At 41.6% G+C, this 20,063-nt stretch overlaps 1 protein-coding gene across 1 annotated transcript; it reads right to left on the reverse strand.

Annotated features, from left to right (window-relative positions):
* Window positions 1-449: 449 nt before the first annotated feature.
* GPR37 (G protein-coupled receptor 37) lies at window positions 450-18,182 on the reverse strand. The gene is made up of 2 exons (XM_043463618.1): window positions 16,125-18,182; window positions 450-1,812 (listed from the first exon to the last, which is right to left on the reverse strand). The coding sequence occupies exons 1-2, from the start codon at window positions 17,151-17,153 to the stop codon at window positions 994-996; spliced, it is 1,848 nt and encodes a 615-aa protein (XP_043319553.1). The 5' UTR covers window positions 17,154-18,182; the 3' UTR covers window positions 450-993.
* Between the last annotated feature and the right edge of the window lie 1,881 nt (window positions 18,183-20,063).

Consider the following 20,063-nt stretch of genomic DNA (forward strand, 5'->3'; position numbering starts at 1 on the left):
TCCTACTCTGCTGTCTATTTATTCATATTTTTTAAATATTTGGAAGTAATTTGCATCTCTATCTGAATATTAAAAATACATTTTTGAAACATACAATATAGTTTTATGGATCATACATATAAATAGTACTGTTAGGAAAACTTCTTTGTAATATAGTGGTTTCCCATCTTAAAGGAAAATAGTCAACTGAGTGAAAGTCACTCAGTCATGCCCAACACTTTGCAAGCCCATGGACTATGCAGTCCATGGAATTCTCTAGATCAGAATACTGGAGTGGCTAGCCTTTCCCTTCTCCAGGGGATATTCCCAACCCAGGAATTGAATCCAGGTCTCCTGCATTGCAGGCGGATTCTTTACCAACTGAGCTATCAGAGAAGCCCTAAGGGAAAATAGAATTTATAAAACAATAAGGTCGATTTGAAATCGTGCATAAAACCAGTAATTGTGTATTTAAGGCAATTAAAATATTTATTGAATCTTGGTTAAAAGTAGATTGACAATGAGGTTAAAGAATAAAGTGTCATTTATTTGGTGCTACTTGGTGAATGCTTCTTAACTACAACTCATCTCACAAAACCACATACAATATACTTTCAATCACAGCTCAAACAGAAAATAGCCTACAAAATCACATGGCTATAACCAATATACAGTGATTATATTTTTTAAAAGAACGAAAGTAAGTTAGCAATTAATTAAGGTGCAGTCACTTTTTTTCAAATAAAATATTAGCACCATACCAGATAGAATGATCTAAAACTATGGGCCTCCCATACTTCTTAAATAACTAAATATAAACTTCTTTTTCAAAGCACAAATATTAATTTGCAAAATCAGTTCTACCAGTAGTTAATATTTCTCTCCTTTTTTTTTTCTTCTGCATTTTTTTCCCAGTAAGGAAAAATAGGAGTAAAAACTTTCACAGGGTATGAAAATCAAACAAACAAACAAACAAAAAGAAAGCGAAGCCAACCCAAGGCTGTGCTCACTCCTTCAGCAATGAGTTCCAACAGAAGCAAACGTGGACATTTCCCGACGTATGGTGCTGAAAGGTGACAGCTCCAGTTCCGTGGTGTATTCGTTGTCATTGTCATCACTGGTCACCGTGGACGACTTCTGAATGCACTCGTCACAGCAGCAGCAGCAGCAGTCCATAAAGGCCCGACTGAAGGGTTTGCAGAGACAGAAGAGGAGGACAGGGGTGACACAGGACTTGAAGAACAGAAGGAACTGGCTGATGATGTTAAGAAGGTCCATTGTCTGCTGGGAAACCCCTGTGGCCATGTAAGCAGTCACGATGTTGCAAATGTTTTCAGGAATAATGCAAAATCCATATAAAATGGTCAAAGCCACGACTGTACAGTTCATCTGGCTTTCTAGCTGGATCTGTCGCTTATTCCCCCGGGTACAGGCTTTCTCGGCTTTGCGGATTTTCCTTGCAGTCACTAGAGAGCAGGTGATGGTGAAAAGCGTGGGCAAACAGAAGTAACAGCCGAAATACCACCAGAGTCGAGCGCTGTCGTAGGTGAGGGCTAAGACATAGACGGTGTCGGGAAGGTCGGGGGAGATCTTGATGACGCAGCGCTCGGCAGGCGCTCGCCCGCTCAAGCCCAGGTCCTCCTTACTCAACTGGCGGAGGACCACTTCCGGCAGGGCTAGCAGGAGAGCGCCCACCCATATCACAGCAAGTTTGGCGGTTGTGGAAGAACAGTTTTCTATCATTTCATAGTACATCTGGACGTTGGTGGCCGCCCGGAAGCGGTCTATACACAGAGCGCATAAAGTGAAGGTAGTGACTCCCAGAGAAGCAACCTGCGCGAGGAACATAGAATATATTTATCCTGGGTCATCTCTGAAAGATCAAAACATTAGGCAATAAATACAGATGGACGGAAAGTACCCCCCAAAAGAAAAGAACAATTTCCTGGAATCAGGCATGGGTAACTGTTGTTGGTGACTTCTGATGAATCATAGTAAGGACAAGAAATAAAAATAGAAGGAAAAAGAGAGAAGAAATATAGTGGTTCTGGGTCATGGAGCCAAAAAATATTAAAGCTGGAAGGATGCATAAAGATCAGCTAGGTCATAGTCAACCAAGAGAGGTAAGGTGGTTCTCAAAGTCACAAGATAAGCAGAGTAATCAAGAGCACCAAATATACTCCACGGTTTGGGTTGAAATTAAAGTCATTTAATGTTTAATAAATGAAGTCATTATTTATTTATTTAAACAAGGACAATGGATAGGAGGTAAAATGTTCCTGAAGGTTAAGATAAAACAGGAGACTAACAGAAAATCCCTGAAGTGAATGGGCTGCTTTGGGGTATACCCCAAATACCTACTTTATATGGGCTTCTCAGGTGGCACTAAGAATAAAGAACCCACCTGTCAATGCAGGAGATGAGGTTCCATCCCTGGGTTGGGAAGATCCCCTGGAGGTGGGCAAGGCAACCCACTCCAGTATTGTATTCTTGCCTGGAGAATCCTAGGGACAGAGGAGCCTGGAGGGCTATGATCCACAGGGTCGCAAAGAGTCAAACACAACTGAAGTGATTTAGCATGCATGCACACACGCACGTATATATATATGTGTGTATATGTATAATGAATATACATTAATGTCTAAATTTTTAGGACTCTAAAGGACCATGTTGACAAAAGGAAAACCATTTGTCCTAACAATTTCAGCACTCAAAACATTAACTGTTTACCTACTACGTTTAAGCTGTCACTCTCCCTAGAAAGATAGAAACTTGCCTTGTGGATTCTATGAATTCCAGTGGCAAACAGTCTTGCTTCTTATACACTACATATTAGTTAGTGTCTACTAGTTCTCATATGGAAAATAAGGATACTGCATGCGTGTCCTGATTACTCTCATAACTATTGCTGGAGACAGTCTGAAGTGAGATAAAATGAGGGGTTAGCTGTATGAAAAGCAAAAATGAAGAAAAATAGGAATAACAGAGTCTACATCAGAGCAAATCAAGAGGTCATGGTTAAACTTATAACCACAGTTCTTTTACTACAAAATCTTCATGAAGTTTTCCATAAACATCAGCATAGAAAATATTAATCTAATATGCCTGAGCCATCTCTACATTTACCTTTTTAAAATTAATTTTCAACTTAATGAGTTGTTCACCTTAATAGAAATATATTTTTCATTTATGCTAGAGACTCAAAATAATTCTACAATTGAAGTCCACACTGTGCAAATGTCCTAAGATCAGATTGTGTTTTATGTCAATAATTTTTGTAATATCACCTTTTGGAAATCGAAGAAGAATGTGTCATTTTCTAAAGGTCTGCATCAAACAGGATTATTTGGAAATTGCTGTATTGTACAGATTTTTGGAAGTTTGTATGTATATATTAGCTTTGCAAGTGTTTTGAGTCATCTCTCTATAAGATTGTAAAGCACAAACAAAACAAAACAAAAATTCTCAGGCTATCAAATGTACAAGAGTCCTCAGCAAGACTTTCTGCACCATCTTCACTGAGGCAAATCACGTGCATATTTCCTTGTCACCCTGTTTCCACAGTCAGTCCAAAAATACAAAGCTATAAAAGTTTATACTCTGCAGCCTTTTTAAATTATGAATAACATTTCTATTAAAAGGACAGCTTGGCAATATGAAAATACTAGACTCTGAGAAGAAGCAGTCTCTTAGAGGCTCACAAAATCTGTTTACTTGGTAATTTTCTATCATTACTTACAGAGAACACACAACGCATAAGTGATAGTATCTTCTCCCGGATTGATCTCCATCATTTTAAATCTAGAGATTTAAAATCTGAACCAATTACTACAGGAGCTAGCATTTGCATACCTATCTCAAATCTGTTACAAAGCATTTAATGTGAGGTAACAGCAAAGAGCAAATGAATGTAGGTGGACAGGTACTAAAACAGGTGTGTTAGATTATCAGCTCCTTGGATACCATAAACTTTGCTGCATCTTCATTCTTAATGAAAAGATGTTCACTGCTTCAAAAAGCAAAAAAAAAAGGGGGGGGTTGTTTCTAGATTCTGTATAACTCATCTCATAAGATTAAAAAAGAAAAAATTAGGACAAATTTTAAGCAGGATTTACATGTGCCTTGATTTTTTTACTGAGGAATCCTTCTACATTTTATTTTATTTGAAGATGCTCAGTTCTTCAACCATACTCCTGAGAGCTGCAGTACTGAGGACTTCAAACACATTTGACCTGTAGTGCTCTTGACAAACCATGGATTACGGGAAACTTCTCAGTTGTCATACACAAATTTCAGGAAACTCCTGCATCTAGCTTCCTACTTTCAAATTGTTCTTCTCTCTGATAAAATTCTCTGCAATTAGGATTGCAGAGGTAAACTGAAACAAGGTAAACCATCCAGGAAGGTCACAAGAGCTAGAGAGAGTTAAAAGAACCACTGAGACAAACAGCTCCCCAAATACAGACAGAACTTACCACGCAGTTGCCAAGAGCAACTGCATCCCAAATGCCAGTCCTAGATAGCTACTCTCTCCTGTTGCTACTGCCTGCAGTGTTATTACTCCAGATATTTTTCTATAAATTCACTTATGCACTTGAAACTTGACGTGAAACAGCAAGAAAGGCACAAGGTCCCCATTCAGTACTTCCCCAGGTTATTCACAGGAGGCTGTAAACCTTTGTAGAGAATTAACTGCATGCCACAGAAATGCATGGATCAGCTGGACCAGGAGTGGTGGGCTAATTTCTGTTTACTCATATATGGAATCTATCCATGTAATTAGAATTGCTAAATGTTGGGGTAACATTTGGCCATGAGAAGATTTCTATCACAATTTTTAAATATACTTGTTTACATACGGCTCATTAGAAATTCTACCAAGATGAATGGTGCAATTATATACAATTATAAAACTGTATCATGAAGGCTGGATCTTTCTGCATTTAATGACCATATCTGATTGCTAAAATTCCATATCACTAGAAATATGCTCTTGGGAGTAAAGCTTTAAGCGTTAGCTTTGATGGTTAGTTTTTTGAAGCAATATTCTGAGAGATGGAATGCGTGAGATGCAATCTCTTATTAATTAAACTGCAACCGGAGGAATAATTAACACCAACAAAAGCAGAAATGTAAACACTTTGAATGGACAAGGTGGTTAATTCTGAGAATCAAGATCAAAGGAAAGTTGGAAGCAGAAATCTTTAACTATTTGGGAAAATAATATAGCATTTTGAGGGGACTAGCATCAAAATACAGGCACTAGAGAATCAAAATGAACAACTCTGAAATCTTCCACCAGCAATGTTCTGCTCTTCTTTGTGTCCTGGAAGAAGAACAACAGTAAACGTTGCTGCCCAGTCAACATCTAGAACAGTGAGGCTGTGGGCAGCTGTGGTCACCTGCGGTCACCTGCAATGTTGCTTCAAGGGCCCGTAGAGGCACAGGGCCAGTGGATACCCTCACGTGGGGAAGCAGCAGTTCCAATGCACAAGAGTTCTCCCTACCATTTAAGGTTCTAACTCGGTACAAACATCCGGCTGGAGGAAAGTACTGTCTTCAGCTAGTACTATTTCAAATCCCTGTTCATCCAAAATGATGTGAAGAAACAGCACATGGATATGTTGTGAAAAACAGTCATCTACAAAAATTCTGTGGTAGCTACAGCTCCATTTCTAAGCTTCCTGCAGACAGGCAAATAAGAAATCTTTATGAATGAGGTCGAGCTATGAAAGTTTAACTCATACCAAATAAATAGTATATTTTGCTAAACTCTCTGATAGACATCAGTGATAACACTGATGGGGAAAGAAAAGACTGATGTACTTCCAAGCAAAAATTCTTTCATATGACATTGAACCCACATGCTTAACTACAGTGAAGCAACTGGAATACATTGATTTTTATAAAACAGGAAAATTTCTAACCAAAGTCATGACAACTGTACTCTCGCTTAACTTATATTTTACCTCAGAAAGACAAGTGCATCTATTTATGGGCTGTCCTTTGTACACAAGTAACCCTCAAAACAAGGGCATCATTGTTAAGAAAACCCATTCATTTGGGCCATGAATGATAACCCATTATAAGTCCATGGTTAGAGACCTAACAATCAGCCAGGAAAAAAGCAGGAGGAGCACAGGGTAGAGTTTCCTGTGAAACTCTAAATGGCTTGAGCTTGTGTCCCTGGCTTCCTCTTGCATTTCCCATGACACATCTCCTCGAAACTCTTCAGGGCAACTTCCCCACCAGAGACACTTTTTTGAGCAACAGTGTAGGAACCATGTTTTTCAAAGCCACTGTTTATCATCACTGTTTATCAAAGCCACTTTATTCATCACTGTCAATGCGATGGCTTTTATCAAAAGGTCTTCATCTTGGAGCACATGCTAATCACGATCCTGTGGCAGTAACATACTTCTATTAGTGTTTCCAAACCAAAATACAGAATGAGTAGGAGAGATGTGTCTCAACCCTGGTGAGGACGCACAGGCCTCGGAAATGAAAGGAAGCCCTTCACAGGCACAAAAACGATTCTTCCACAGTCAAAAAGAGGGCTTCTTACTTTTATCAAAATCACTGAGATTTAATCTGATACAACTGCATATCATACATATCTATTTATTTAAACTGTACCCAGCCTATTTCATCTTTACATGATTTCCAGGGTCAGGGAAAGACAAGTTTCAAGGTATCAGCTATTGCTGCCTTCTCAACTCTACTCCCTCATTTTTAAACTTGGTAACATGTTCTTACTAAGTTAGAAAAAAAAAAGGAGACTATTTAAAAGTCAACGTATCACCGTAAAATTTGTATTTATCCTTTTACTTTTATCATTCTCACCTTGACATTCCTAACAATTGAGACTTCTGACTTCGGTAGAAGTACATTCCTTTGCAGTTAAAAAAAAATAATTTTGCTACAACTTATCTAAAATGTTATAATTAAAATATAAACATGCCAATGCTTATTGGTTAAAAAAAAACAACAACAACAACTGAAGCAAGATTAACATCATTTGTCCTAAAATGCAAGCCATCTATTGGAATCAACAGATCTTAAGGAATTTAATCATTACAAATTTGTTCTCAATAATTAGAAATTCATTTCAAAAGGCAGTATTTCCCACAAGCCCAAAGTCTAGATTTCAACTCTTAATATTATGATGTTGTTTCTAATCAATCTTAAAATGAACTGGAATTTCTGTTTTTCACCTAGGGGTTCCGATGAGTTTCCAAAGACCAGTAACAAATTTTCACCTGTTTTTTCTTGTGACTAATGACACTGCGCCATTGCACGTGGTCATGTTGTTTTTGTTCAGTTGCTAAGTGGTGTCTGACTCTTTGTGAGCCCATGGACTGCAGCATGCCAGGCTTCCCTGTCCTTCACTATCTCTCAGAGTTTTCTCAAACTCATGTCCATTGAGTCCGGGATGCCATGCAACCATCTCATCCTCTGTTGCTCCCTTCTTCTCCTGCCCTCAATCTTTCCCAGCATCAGGGTCTTTTCCAAGGAGTCAGCTCTTCGCATCAGGTGGCCAAAGTATTGGAGCTTCAGTTTCAGCTTCAGTCCTTCCAATGAATATTCAAGGCTGATCTCCTTTAGGATGGACTGGTTGGATCTGCTTGCTGTCCACGGGACTCCTTGGACAGCAAGTAGTCCCTTGAACATGGTGGTGAACCTAAACTAAAGACAAAATCAGAACTGGCCTCATCCATTTGTTGTTAGGTAATTATGATTTGAATGACATTGAGAGACCATATTTGAAGATAAAATTTCTCTGTTCTTAACCAAAATCCCATTCTGGGTAATAGGTTAAGGAAGTAGTACCCTCTCTTTATTCATCCTTCTTACAAAAGGCATGTATCTCTAAATGTCACATCTTACTGTGAATTAGTTAACAGATGCATTTCCTATATGAGAGAAATCTGAACCAAGGAGAAGTAATAGAGGTAGGAGGAAAGTTCCCTGAAGGCAGGAAGTGATGAGAAGGGAGTGAAAAATGGCAGCCCCGAGTACAGTCATAGACCTAATTGAAATGACTCATTCTAGGCTAGGATCAAATCAGTGACCTTGGCCTCATTCATGCTGTGAACCATTCAAGTGTGCTGATAGATCACATTGAAAACCATCATAAATTCACAAGCTGAAACTATTCTATCTCAAGAATAAGTCTGGAACTGTGATTATATCCGGTTTTTATGGAAGTTTTATGGAAAGTGTCTGTACCGACTTTGCAAATAGAAAGAGCCCATATTTGAGGTTGTAGTAATTCCATTCTCCACTCCACCTTGAAATTTTAGAAGAGATCATCTCTTCTGGCACAAAGAATACCATTCTCATAAGGATACCTAAGAGTTAGTCTTGGCAACAAGGTTGAGTTAATTATGGGACTCTGGCAGGTCAATTTGTGGTAAGAAAAATGACAGAGGATCCCTGAAGGATGGGTGCAGAAGTGCAGTGTCAGGGACAAACCTCAGTGCATAGCGGTCTATGCATTCCTCTCCCCACATAGTCCATATCCCAGACTCAGAGCCCTGTGCTTCCAATGGGATACCATTAAACCTAGGACTGTAGTCTGCCAGGCTCATTTGTCCATGGGATTTCTCAGGCAAGAATACTGGAGTAGGTTGCTATTTCCTTCTTCAAGGGATCTTCCCAACCCAGGGATCTAACCCAAGTCTCCTGCATTGGAGGTGGGTTCATTACCACTGAGCCACTGGGGAAACCCTACAATTCACAGGAAGAGCTATTAAAGGTGGGACCCTTCTCTCATGGCCCATGTAGTACAAGGTAGAACCTTACATTCTCAGCCTTGGGTAGGCTCAGAAGCTCAGATCTATTTTGTTTTTGCATAACTTATTTTTCACTGTTGAGGGATATTTTGTTGATTTAACCAGATACTTTGAAAGCCCTCAAAAACTGAGGGTAAGTTCTAAAGTTGACTGTGGGCTTGAGGGATGACTCCAATTCTCCATGCTTCCATTTTCCCTGGCTCTATAATAAGGTGTGAAGTATCTCTCTTATCAGCCTTTCTTCCCAGGTCCTCTAAGGTCAAATTAAACAATTGGTATGTTTATGAGATTTTCAGAAGAAAAGGACATCATTTAACATTCTGCTATTGCACTGCTAAATAAACCATTCATTTAAGTACAATTTTAAAACTCGATTTACTTAATGTCTTTATGACTAATAAGGATGACTAATTCCAACTCGGAAATGGTTATCTCAGGCATTGTATTCTAAATAATAATTTAACATTTAACAATATTTGGAATACTTCTGTATTCTAAATGAAATGTCTAGGAGAGTCACATCTGCTGAAATGTCTCATACACCTCATATCCTAGGACAAATTGAAAAAAAAAGAAAGCAAGAATTAATAGTTGTAGCTTTTCACCATGGCTCTAGGCTGTACATATTTGTGAAAACTAATAGCAAGAATATTATTGAAAAAGAATGAAAGGGAACATAGTTTTCACTTGAATTTTTTCTTTGGAGAATTCTTGAATTCTTGAATTCTCTTTGGAGAGAGGAAGAATGATTGTGAGATGACTGATTCCAGGGCCATTCCTGAACCTCCATGACAGCTTGTTTAAGCCCCTCTTATAGTATTATCACACTATATAGCACGTGGTTTCACTTGTCTATAATAGCAGTAACACACATCTATAAACACACAGTATAAACACATCTATGTTACTGAACTCTGGAAGCTTTTTCTTCTCTCTCCCTCCTGTTCTCTCCTAACTTAGTGCCTAGCATAGAAGAAAAGCCCAATAAATGTTTAATGAATGAATGGATAGTAAATAAATGAGTGAATAATGACATCTATGGAAGAGGACTATAGAAAATAATGAATTATTCAAGCTGCTCTTTAGTCCTTATTGGGTGCTGGTGTTTTGTGTATAATTCTTAAAAGCTGAAAGCCAACTGATATCTCTAGGAGACAAGTAAAGAAAAACCCATATTCTTGTTTCTACTTCATTGGCAAGCTTTACAAAAGGAGAGCATTCTTATAATCAATAGTTAAGGAAAGTATTTGAATTTCACATTTGATTATTATAAAACTTTCATTCCTCATGTGTATTAAAAAGCAGAGACATCACTTTGCTAACAAAGGTACATATAGTCAAAGCTATGACATGTCAGGTATGTAGACATGTACAGATGTGAGGGTTGGACCATATGGAAGGTTGAGACCTGAAGAACTGATGCTTTTGAACTGTAGTGCTAAAGACTCTTGAGAGTCCCTTGGACTGCAAGGAGATCCAACCAGTCAGTCCTAAAGAAATCAACCTTGAATAGTCATTGGAAGGACTGATGCTGAAGCTGAAGCTCCAATACTTTGGCTACCTGATGTGAAGAACTGACTTATTGGAAAATACCCTGATGCTGGGAAAGATGGAAGGCAGGAGGAGAAGGGGACAACTGAGAATGAGATGTTTGGATGGCATCACAGACTCAACGGACATAAGTTTGAGCAAACTCTGGGAGATAGTGAAGGACAGGAAAGCCTGGAGTGCTGCAGTCCATGGGGTCACAAAGAGTCAGACATGACTTAGCAACTGAACAACAACATTTCTCCGGTGGAACCCAAGTTCAATAAACTTCATCGTACACTGTTCATGAATAGAGTTATACATAGGCACACACTTTATTTTTTTTTTTTCTTTTCTGGTTAACTCTTCGGAGTTATCAGCCAATTATTTCTCTTGCATGGGAATGTGAAAATTATTATAAAGGATTAATAGGAAGTCATACAATATGTGTTAAGTACCATTCTAACTCAGTGTGTTTATTTTCCCTGAGAATATTATCAGTAACTTTCAAATGGCTCTCAAAACTGTATTCTTCCACTTAAAAGTCCATCAGTATACCTAATTCTTCTCCAGGGGATTTTCCCTACCCAGAGATCTAACCTGTGTCTCCTGCAGGCAGATTCTTTACCTCAGAGCCACCACAGAAGCCCATGGGCAACCCGCTCCAGTACTCTTTCCTGGGAAATCCCAAGGACAGAGGAGCCCAGTGGGCTACAGTCCATGGGATCGCAAAGAGTCAGAAACAACCTAGCGACTAAACAAACAAATATCTAATCCACTCCTCAAGCAAAGTTACTATCCGTTGTGATCAGCGTGTTAGCACTTGAATGTAAGAGTTCTAGGGAAATCTGTGTAGAATAGCATACCTGTATGGCAATATAAGGGCTTCCCAGGTGGCACTAGTTTTAAAGAACAGGCCTGCCAATGCAGCAGACATAAGAGATGGGAGTTCGATCCCTGGGTCAGGAAGATCCTCTGGACAAGGGCATAGCAAACTCACTGTATTCTTGCCCGCAGAATTCCAAGGACAGATCAGCCTGGCAGGCTACAGTCCATGGGGTCACAAAGAGTCAGACAGGACTTAGCAACTGAACAACAACAAGGATTCTCTCATGGCTTCCATGGTGGCTCAGTGGTAAAGAATCTGTCTGCCAATGCAGGAGAGGAGGGTTCCATCCCTGGGTTGGGAAGATCCCCTGGAGAAGGAGATGGCAACCCACTCTAGTAATCCCATGGACAGAGAAGCCTGGCAAAAGAGTCAGACACAACTTAGCAACTAAAAAACAAGAACATATTCAAGACCTCCCACTGACATCTCAAGAGAAATATACATTTAGCAGTGGATCTGGATCAGATGTAACACTTCACTCTGGTCGGCTTTCATCAAGTAATGAGCAAAGAGCTGTTCCAGTTGCACCATTCAATGCCTGAGTTATTTGGCTTTAAGCATTTGTTATATCTTTTTTGCCTTTTATGATGTTCTCTCAAGGCAAGAATACTGGGGATGACAGAGGATGAGATGGTTGGATGGCATCACCAGCTCGATGGACATGAGTTTGAGCAAGCTTCATTGCTCAAACTCCATTGAGTTGGTGATGGACAGGGAAGCCTGGTGTGCTGCAGTCCATGGGGTCACAAAGAATTGGACACGAGTGAGTGACTGAACTGAACTGAAGCATTTGTTAGATCCCTAGAGAATGGTACAGTAGGGAACTCTTCTGCCATCCTCCTATTGCAATCCACACCCAGACCTCCATATGCAAGCCACATATACACTGTCTCTCCACAAACTATTGCTTGGAGTATAGTTTTTTATTTTCTGGTGACTCTCTGATAAACCAGTTTAAAATGATGTATGTGTTAGGGTGGCCACCATCCACCCAGACTTCCTTCTCTCCTGTCCCCCTTTCCTACCATTGCATCTTCATGGGACTTATCACTAGACCACAGAGACTTCATAATCCTGGAACAGAAAGAGAGAAATTATCAACTACAAATGTTCCCACTATGATCCCACTCACAGTAACATTAAATATAATAGAACTCCCTTTCTAGAGATAGACTCTGGAAGCTCAGTGTTCTCCTTAAATTTTATGTCAACACTTTGAAATAAAAAAGAAGAGTTGAATGCAAATTGCGAAGACCTATCCTTTCTGTTGAAGAAACACCTATTTTTCTATACAAACAGAACTCTCCCCTAAATTCTTATACCTCCTTAAGATGATGCTAATACTCAAGCTGAAGAAGAAAGAACTATAGTAGAGAAGGAAATGAAGGCAAAAGAGAAGATAGAGAAAATCTGTAAAGATCAATCAAAGTGAATTGTGGTTAAAATTTTAAAATAAATACATCGAAAAAGGCAAAAACAACTACTAGAAAAATGGTAGCTCAGACATTATAAATCAATAGAGAGTGTGTGATGGGAAAAAAAAAAGGGAAGAATAGCCAACTAATAAGATAAATATAAAAAAGTAAAAAGTAAAGAAAGGATCAAATCTAGATAATAAAAGGAGATGAAATGTCAAATAATTTTCAGAGTCTTGCAGCCAAGAAGAAAAAGATTCAGAATGAGGACAAATTGTGGAAAAGGTTTTTAAAAACATCTGTAATGTGCTCCCCAATCTAAGACACTTTGTAGTTGTTAAGAACATAAAGTACAACCTATATATCTGTATTTGATTATTAAGATAATCATCTTTGGCACGTTAAAAAGTGCAGTTGTAAAAAAAAAAGTGTAGTTGTCCCAAATTACTACAACTTTTTAAAATTTAATGAGCTACCAACTAGGGAATTTACTGTCAGTTTATGGGAAGGAAGATGAAATTTAAAAATATAAAAAGCTATAAATTTTATCATAAAACAAATGATGTCAACTAGGTTTACTGTTTTTTTCCTGCCTGTTGGATTCAAAAGTCTTTTTAAAAGATAACAAGGAGCAGAAAAAGAAAAGAGTCACTGGACACTGTTTCACCTTATAGATGGTTGCTAATAACCAAATATCAACATCAAGTGTTGAGACAAAGGGTCTGGTTGCCATTGACTAGTGTACATACTTAGGAGGGTCATTTCTCTTCTCTGAGTGTCATGTTTCATCTTTAAAATGAGGGGATTCACTTAGAAGGTTACCTGGTTCTAATTCAACATGATAATTCAAACGTCACTGTAGTGGATGATGTTGTTCCCCACACAGATGGCTTCCCCCCCCAAAAGTCCTTTAAGGAATGATATGCTGACTTCCCTACCTGCTGGGACTATTGTGGTTGATGGCTCTTAGCTGCATTCCTCTATAGGATTGCCCTTGACCAAAGAGATCCACCCAGCTTAAGGTTATGCCCCCTTCCTGGGAGCAACTTGAATCCAGTGACAGGTCCATCAAGGGGTTATGTAAGGGCTGAGTCCTCTTGCCTCCATTCAGGACATCCCTGTAGAACCATCCCAGCCCTAGAGCTCCTGTGTTGTCTGCTGAAGTCTTTGTGACATTTGCATCACAGTTCAACTTCCCAGTTTTTTCTCCCAGAAACCCAACATGGAATAGGCATTAGATCCCTCTTCTGTGAAAATAGCAATGCCTTCTGGAGGCAGAAATGCTTTATTCTGAAATTTGAGGCATATTTCTTGCACTCATAATCAGAAACTGTGGAGCTAATACTACTGTCTGATCACAGTAGTGATCATTTTCACAGAAAATTATGAAATATTATCGAATTATTTCAGAAGAACAAGATTAAGTATGAGTATAGAAACACTAAATCTTAAGGTCTTTATTCATTACTCTAAAAGTAAAAATGTATATTATAGTTTAATTTTTCAAGAAATAAAAATGAGTGAATCTTTTCTTCAAGCCTTTGATTCTCTAGAGGGAAAAAAAAGCTCTGTACCAATAACTAAAAAAATAGGGCTATGAAGAAGGAGAAAATACAGAGTAAAAAATAACAATAATTGCTATTCTTAAGAAAATGAGAATTAAATTTAAAAACTAAACACAAATGAAAATATATATTTTTTCTAAAATCCTCAGAATTAGAAAGAAAATTAAAACACATACATAATACCATCACTCGAAACTCATAGGTTTCATAAAACTCACCAAAATTTGATTATTCTTTTCTGATTTTTGAATGAAATTATTTTAAAGTTTTTTTTTTTCCTAAGAACTTTGGTGTTTTTTTTTTCTTTCCCAGTTTCTTTTTTCTGTCCTCTTTATTGTTTTCCCTCTACTGTATGAAAATTTTATCCTGTTCAGTACAATTAAAACAAGCCAATTTGCTTTCCTCTTCTTGGAAGTAACTCTCCTATTTACTTACTAGTTTACTTTTGTCTCTTTTTTGCATATATCAATTTCTTCTGCACTATTTAAACAATCAGAGAAACCTTACATCGTATGATGACTGGTAGACACATATTCTCTTCCATAAATTTAACTTCCTTCTCTGCAATTCAAAAATGAGCTGTCTTCCAAATAAATTAGATGTTTCGGAGCTACTTGGAGCTTGGCAACAAGAGAAATCCTAGATCTTGGTAAAGCAGCAACAGCTGATTTAGCAAGCATGCAATGATCCTGCAGCTGATTCCTGCCAGGATAGCAGAGGGTCTTATTTACAGCTTCTTGCCTTGGTCCTTCTAAGTAGGTACTGTTTTCTGTTTACTTATCCCCTAGCTCTAGGCCCTGGAACAATGTTGAACATAGTGTCACTGGCCTTGGTGCCAGACAGGATCAGGGGCTCTGGAATATTTACAGTTTCCCTTCTTCTGCTTCCATAAATGAAATGGGCAGTCTGAATGGAGGAAATCAAGGGCCAGCTGGCTAAAAACACAACTGGCAACAAAGCACTTGGGCTCCATCCAAGAGCTGGTGTTTAAAGAGAAGCCATTTAAAGAGCAAATACAACTACCATAATAACGGTTAAGGACACTAGCTGTAGGATGTTACAGTAAAATTTTACTCAAAGATTCTCATTTCCAAAGTTCAGAACCTATTAAGTGTCCCCTACTTCTTAAGAAATTTTCTAGTCTTAGAAAAGTAGTCACTCCATTACACCCTAACAAATAACAGATATATACTATACATTTTGAGAATGTTCAATAAATTCTGTGCCATGAGGTACAAAGTGTTATTTTTCCTTAAGGTCATTCATACAAAGTAAATAAAATGGTTACAAAATTGAAGAATGAAAACAGAGGGACAGAAATGACATAAGAATATAAGAATTCAGATGGGATAGCATGGCAGACAGCCAGACCCTAAAACTAATTTGGGAGGTTACTAATGTATCAAGACCAAGTGACAAAGAAAAGTAGATTTCCTCAGTTAAATAAAATATTACTCAATTTTTTATATTTAAGGAAAGAATTTAATAATATTCTTGGGGAATAAATCATATTGGAGCACTAGAAATCTAGTAGATAAATGATATAGGGCTTTATCCCTGCTAGGCTCTAATAATGTCAAGGACTGATTACTTATTAACCCTAGAATCTGACAATCGCCAATATATATATAGACACACACACACCATAAAACACCATATTCAGAGAAATACATTTAAAACCTAAACAATCCTATGTATAATGTGATCATAGTTATTTCCCAATTCAGGAGCAGATGAGTTTGAAGGTGACTGGACAAAGCCGGCTCAGGTCCGCCCCCCACACCCAGTGTATAAATGCCAATGTATATACATGATTGGCAGGAGAAATGGGGGAGAGACTCAGGAAAAGTGCAGGGGTTCAGCGGCCAGGTAGGTGTGTGGAGCAGCAGTCCTGATGCTATAAATCCCGGCAATGAATAAAGCCAGTAGCTCGAGACCCCCTGGACGGCATTACCTCTATATAGGGCACGATCTTGCAGGAGAAGTCCTCCAGCAGCCACTTCTTGGTCAGTTCATGAAAGATGACCAGCGGAAGGCAGAAGAAGATGATGAGAAAGTCCCAGAAGGCCAGGTTGGCCAAGAGGGAGTTGGAGATGCTCCGCATGTAGTAGTTGTGGCACACGATGCACATCACCGCCAGGTTGCCAATGATGCCGGTCCCGAAGATCACCACGGACAAACACATGACCGCATAGGCTCCGTACGACTCCTGGGTCAGCGGGTAGAAGGGGTTCTTCAGCCGCAAGCGTGGGTGCGTGCTGTTCCCCCGCCGGGGACCCCCGCGTTCATGAACCCCTTCAAGGGAGGACCCATTCTGAGCCAGCGCCCTGCCAGGGGGTGCAATCGTCCGCCCTTCGTGCCCCGACGGTCCATGGACCGTCTTGGGTTGAGGGTCGTGGGGAGAACCTTGGCGCTTCCCGGCTCTCCTCGGCCAATAATAAAGGTCGCTGGCTCCGGGTTCCCTCCTCGCACTCTGCTCCTGGCTACGCCCAGAAAGGCCAGCGCCTCTGGGACCCTTCTCCTTCTCCTCCGAGGTGTGAAGGAAGAACTGGAGAGCCGTGGGGTTCCCTCTCCCCAAAGTTTCAGGGGGCTCCTGACCCCGGGCACCTTTCCACCTCCAGGCTCCAGGTGGCCTAGCCGGAGGTCCCGAGGGCTCAGCTGCCGACGCCTGCGCCCCTCTGCCCACACCTGGGTCACCGCCGGGACCCGCCGGTAGGTCCCACGGGGGCGCCGAGCGCTCCACTGCCTCCTGCTCCTCCTCCCTGGGCGCACGAGTTGGCAGAAGGTCTCCTGCAGAATCTCCTGGTCCCCAAGCGTCCCTGCTGCGACGCTGGATCAGTGTAGGTGAAGAACAGCTTTCTCCCAGACAGTTTTCCTTCCTGGGCGCAAGGGCGGACCCGAGGGCAGGAGAAGCGGATACCTTGAGCAACAGCAGAAGCAGCAGCCGCGAGGTGCGGGCGAGAGGTGCGCCCGCGGCCCTCATGGCTGGGCGAGGGCGCACCCAGCAGCAGCGCCTCCCGGTTAGGACCGACACCTGCTGCCTGAGTTGCCGCTGAGAGTTAGGCACATGTCACATACTAACCCCCGCCCCGGCAGTGGGGGACGGGAGATTACGGGGGTGTTGGGGGATGGGTCTTGGGGTCACAACACTCCCCCTCTACGATCCTTCCTTGTTTGGCGTCCTGAGCATTTCTCAGTCAAATCCAACCCGGGCGCTACGTATCCCCAAGGTTCAGGGAGGGACTCGCTGCTCTGAGTGGCTGACCTTGAAAACTTGCAACCAACACCTGCTTGATGATTAATGTTGCGACTGGGAGAAGCCCGGACGAAGCCCCGCGCTCCTCCCTGCCTTTGGGGTGGTTGCCTTCTCGGTAACAGTTGCTCCGCCTATTTACATCCTTTCGAGGCGGCTCTATCCAGCAGCAAGCCGAGGTCGCTCAAGGGAAAGAAAAACAAGTAGCCCTCCTTCGGATGCCTAGAAGCCACAGTCCCATCCCGCTCGCTGGAAACAGGTTGCTAGCTGCCAGACGACGCTCAGATGCGCCCGGGAAACTGCCCCACCTAACCCCGGCAACCCGCGAGGCTGCTGCGGACCTGGAGGCGAGGGTTTGGAAACCCGCGGCCACTGCCAAAGTTGTTTCTCCTCTCGCTCAAAGTTGACCAGGGGGCGGCGCGGGCTGCTGGGCGGCGCGTCCCCGCGGAGAAGGGAATCGGCGGTGGAGGTGGGGTGGGGAGGGCTGGCGCTGCTCCTCGGTGGACGGGGCCGGCGGCCGCAGGAGCTCGTTGCGGCGACCGCGGGCGCAGCCCGGGCGGAGACTGTGGTGCCTGGAACCGCCGCGGGCGAGGCGGTGCATGGCTGGGAAGGGGGGAGGTGGCCCGGCCTCTCCCCGCCGCTCCAGCCGCGGCGCGCGCCCGCGAAATCCAGCGCTCCGCTCCTCGCCTCCTCCCCCTCCTCAGCCTCCTGCGAGAGAGTCTGGTTTGTGGGGAGACGGGATCCCCTGGTGGCTTACGACTCACTAAACCCACACACGTTTCATTCAAGCCCTTTGTAGCGGCTTTCACACGTAGGCGCTGGAAGCGGCGAGGGAACAAGGGCGGAGACGCGGAGCCTGCGCGGCTCGAGGCTAGGGATGGGCGGGACATGTTAATTCCCCAGATGTCGGAACCAGCCAGACCGGTCCCCGAGCCAGGTTGCGGGAGAGAGAGGGGAGAGACCCGTGCGTTCGCTTCCAATCGGCTGTGGCCCCTGCGCTGGTTCAGGACCGGGTCCCCGAGGGAGTGGTAAGGTGAGGCGCTCACCTCGTTAGGTATTCCCGAGAACTGAGGACGGGAAAGAAAGGATGCTCAGAGGCTTCCATCACAGAGAATGAGCAGTTTGGGGAGTGGGACGCAGAACGGGGATGCTCAGGATGCCCCATGACCTTTAACCATTCTACCTTTAATACCTTGGGCTTCCCAGGTGGCCTTAGTGGTAAAGAACCCGCCTGCCAGTGCAGAAGACAGAAGAAATACAGGTTTGGTCCCTGGGTTGGGGAAATCCCCTGGAGAAGGACATGGTAACCCACTCCAGTATTCTTGCCTGATCTCAAAGAGTTGGATGCGTCTGAGAGACTAACACCATTTTAATACCTTAGGAGGCATCCTACCAGGGGTGACAGTGGAACCACTCAGAGCACAATGAAAGTACTTATGTTTGATGAAGCAGAGGGAGATGACAGGTAGGGGGAAGTTAACTTAGAACTTTCAGCCTGGCTGACCAGGCCTTTCCAGCCTTTATACTATAAAATCCCACACTCTGGTCACTGCTGTCAGGGTATAGCTAATTCAACAGACAAATATCAGACAATTTGATTAAGAGAGAGCAAGTGTTAGAGGGAGAAATAAACACATTTTGAAAAAAAGAAAAGAACATCTAGGGACTTCCTTGGTGGTCCAGTGGTTAAGGCTCTGCTTCCAATGCAGTGAGTGCCAGGTTCCATTCTTGGTCAGGAAACTCAGATCCCACAAAGCCAAAAAGTAGAAGACAGAAAAACATCTAGAGAGACAGGAGAAAAACACAAAGAGAAATAATGCCAATGGTGGTAGATAGAATAATGGCCCTCCAAAAGATGTCCACATGCTAATTCCTAATACTTGTGAAAATATTACCTTACCTGGCAAAAGGAATTTTGCAGATGTGCTTCAGTTAAAGATCTTGAGATGGGGAGAAGACCATGGATTATCCAAGTGAGTCCATTGAAATCACGAGGGCCGATACAAAAGGGAGGCAGGAGGGTCTGAATGAAGTGAGACCCTGAACTTAAGCAATGCTGGAGATCTCCAGAAACTGGAAAAAGCAAGAAATAGGCCCTGCCTGATCATTTTAGACTGCTGACCTCTAGAATGATAAGATGATGAATTTGTGTTTTTTGGAAACACTTTAAGACACCTGTCAGTTATTAATACAATGGAGTTTTGGGGGAGAGTACAAAAAGATATTTTCTTGTTGAACTTGAATTCCTTGCTATGGGTAGAGGTAGAAATTAGTGACACATTAATGTGGTCTAGAGTAAGGATATAGAAATAGCTCACATGTATAACCCAGACTTAAAACTAATGAGATGTGAGGGGAGACAGTATCTCTGGCTTTATTTTGGCAACTTTATTTTTCTTGTTCACAAGCAACCTGAATTGCCCCCTTCTGATTATTTTTTTTTAATGAAGTACTACAGTTAAAGTAGAAGATTTCTCCCACTCTGTTCCCATCACTCTGTCACCTGAGGTGACTAATATTCCGAAGTTGATGTGTATCTTTTCATCCATATATTTTATACTTTTACGATAGATCATATATGATTAACATATGGTTTTGCATGCTTTTTAAGAGTTACATAAATGGCGGCATAGAACAGTT

The sequence above is a fragment of the Cervus canadensis genome, chromosome 3 (assembly GCF_019320065.1).
Source record: "Cervus canadensis isolate Bull #8, Minnesota chromosome 3, ASM1932006v1, whole genome shotgun sequence".
Classification (NCBI taxonomy): Eukaryota; Metazoa; Chordata; class Mammalia; order Artiodactyla; family Cervidae; genus Cervus; species Cervus canadensis.

Bases quoted from the DNA above. Each gene is read 5' to 3' on its own strand.
- GPR37 (XM_043463618.1), bottom strand. From the start codon at position 17,153: ATGAGGGCCGCGGGCGCACCTCTCGCCCGCACCTCGCGGCTGCTGCTT. The intron at 1,813-16,124 runs GTAATGCCGTCC...TTCCTCGCGCAG, and splicing joins AGATCGTGCCCTATATAGAG to GTTGCTTCTCTGGGAGTCAC.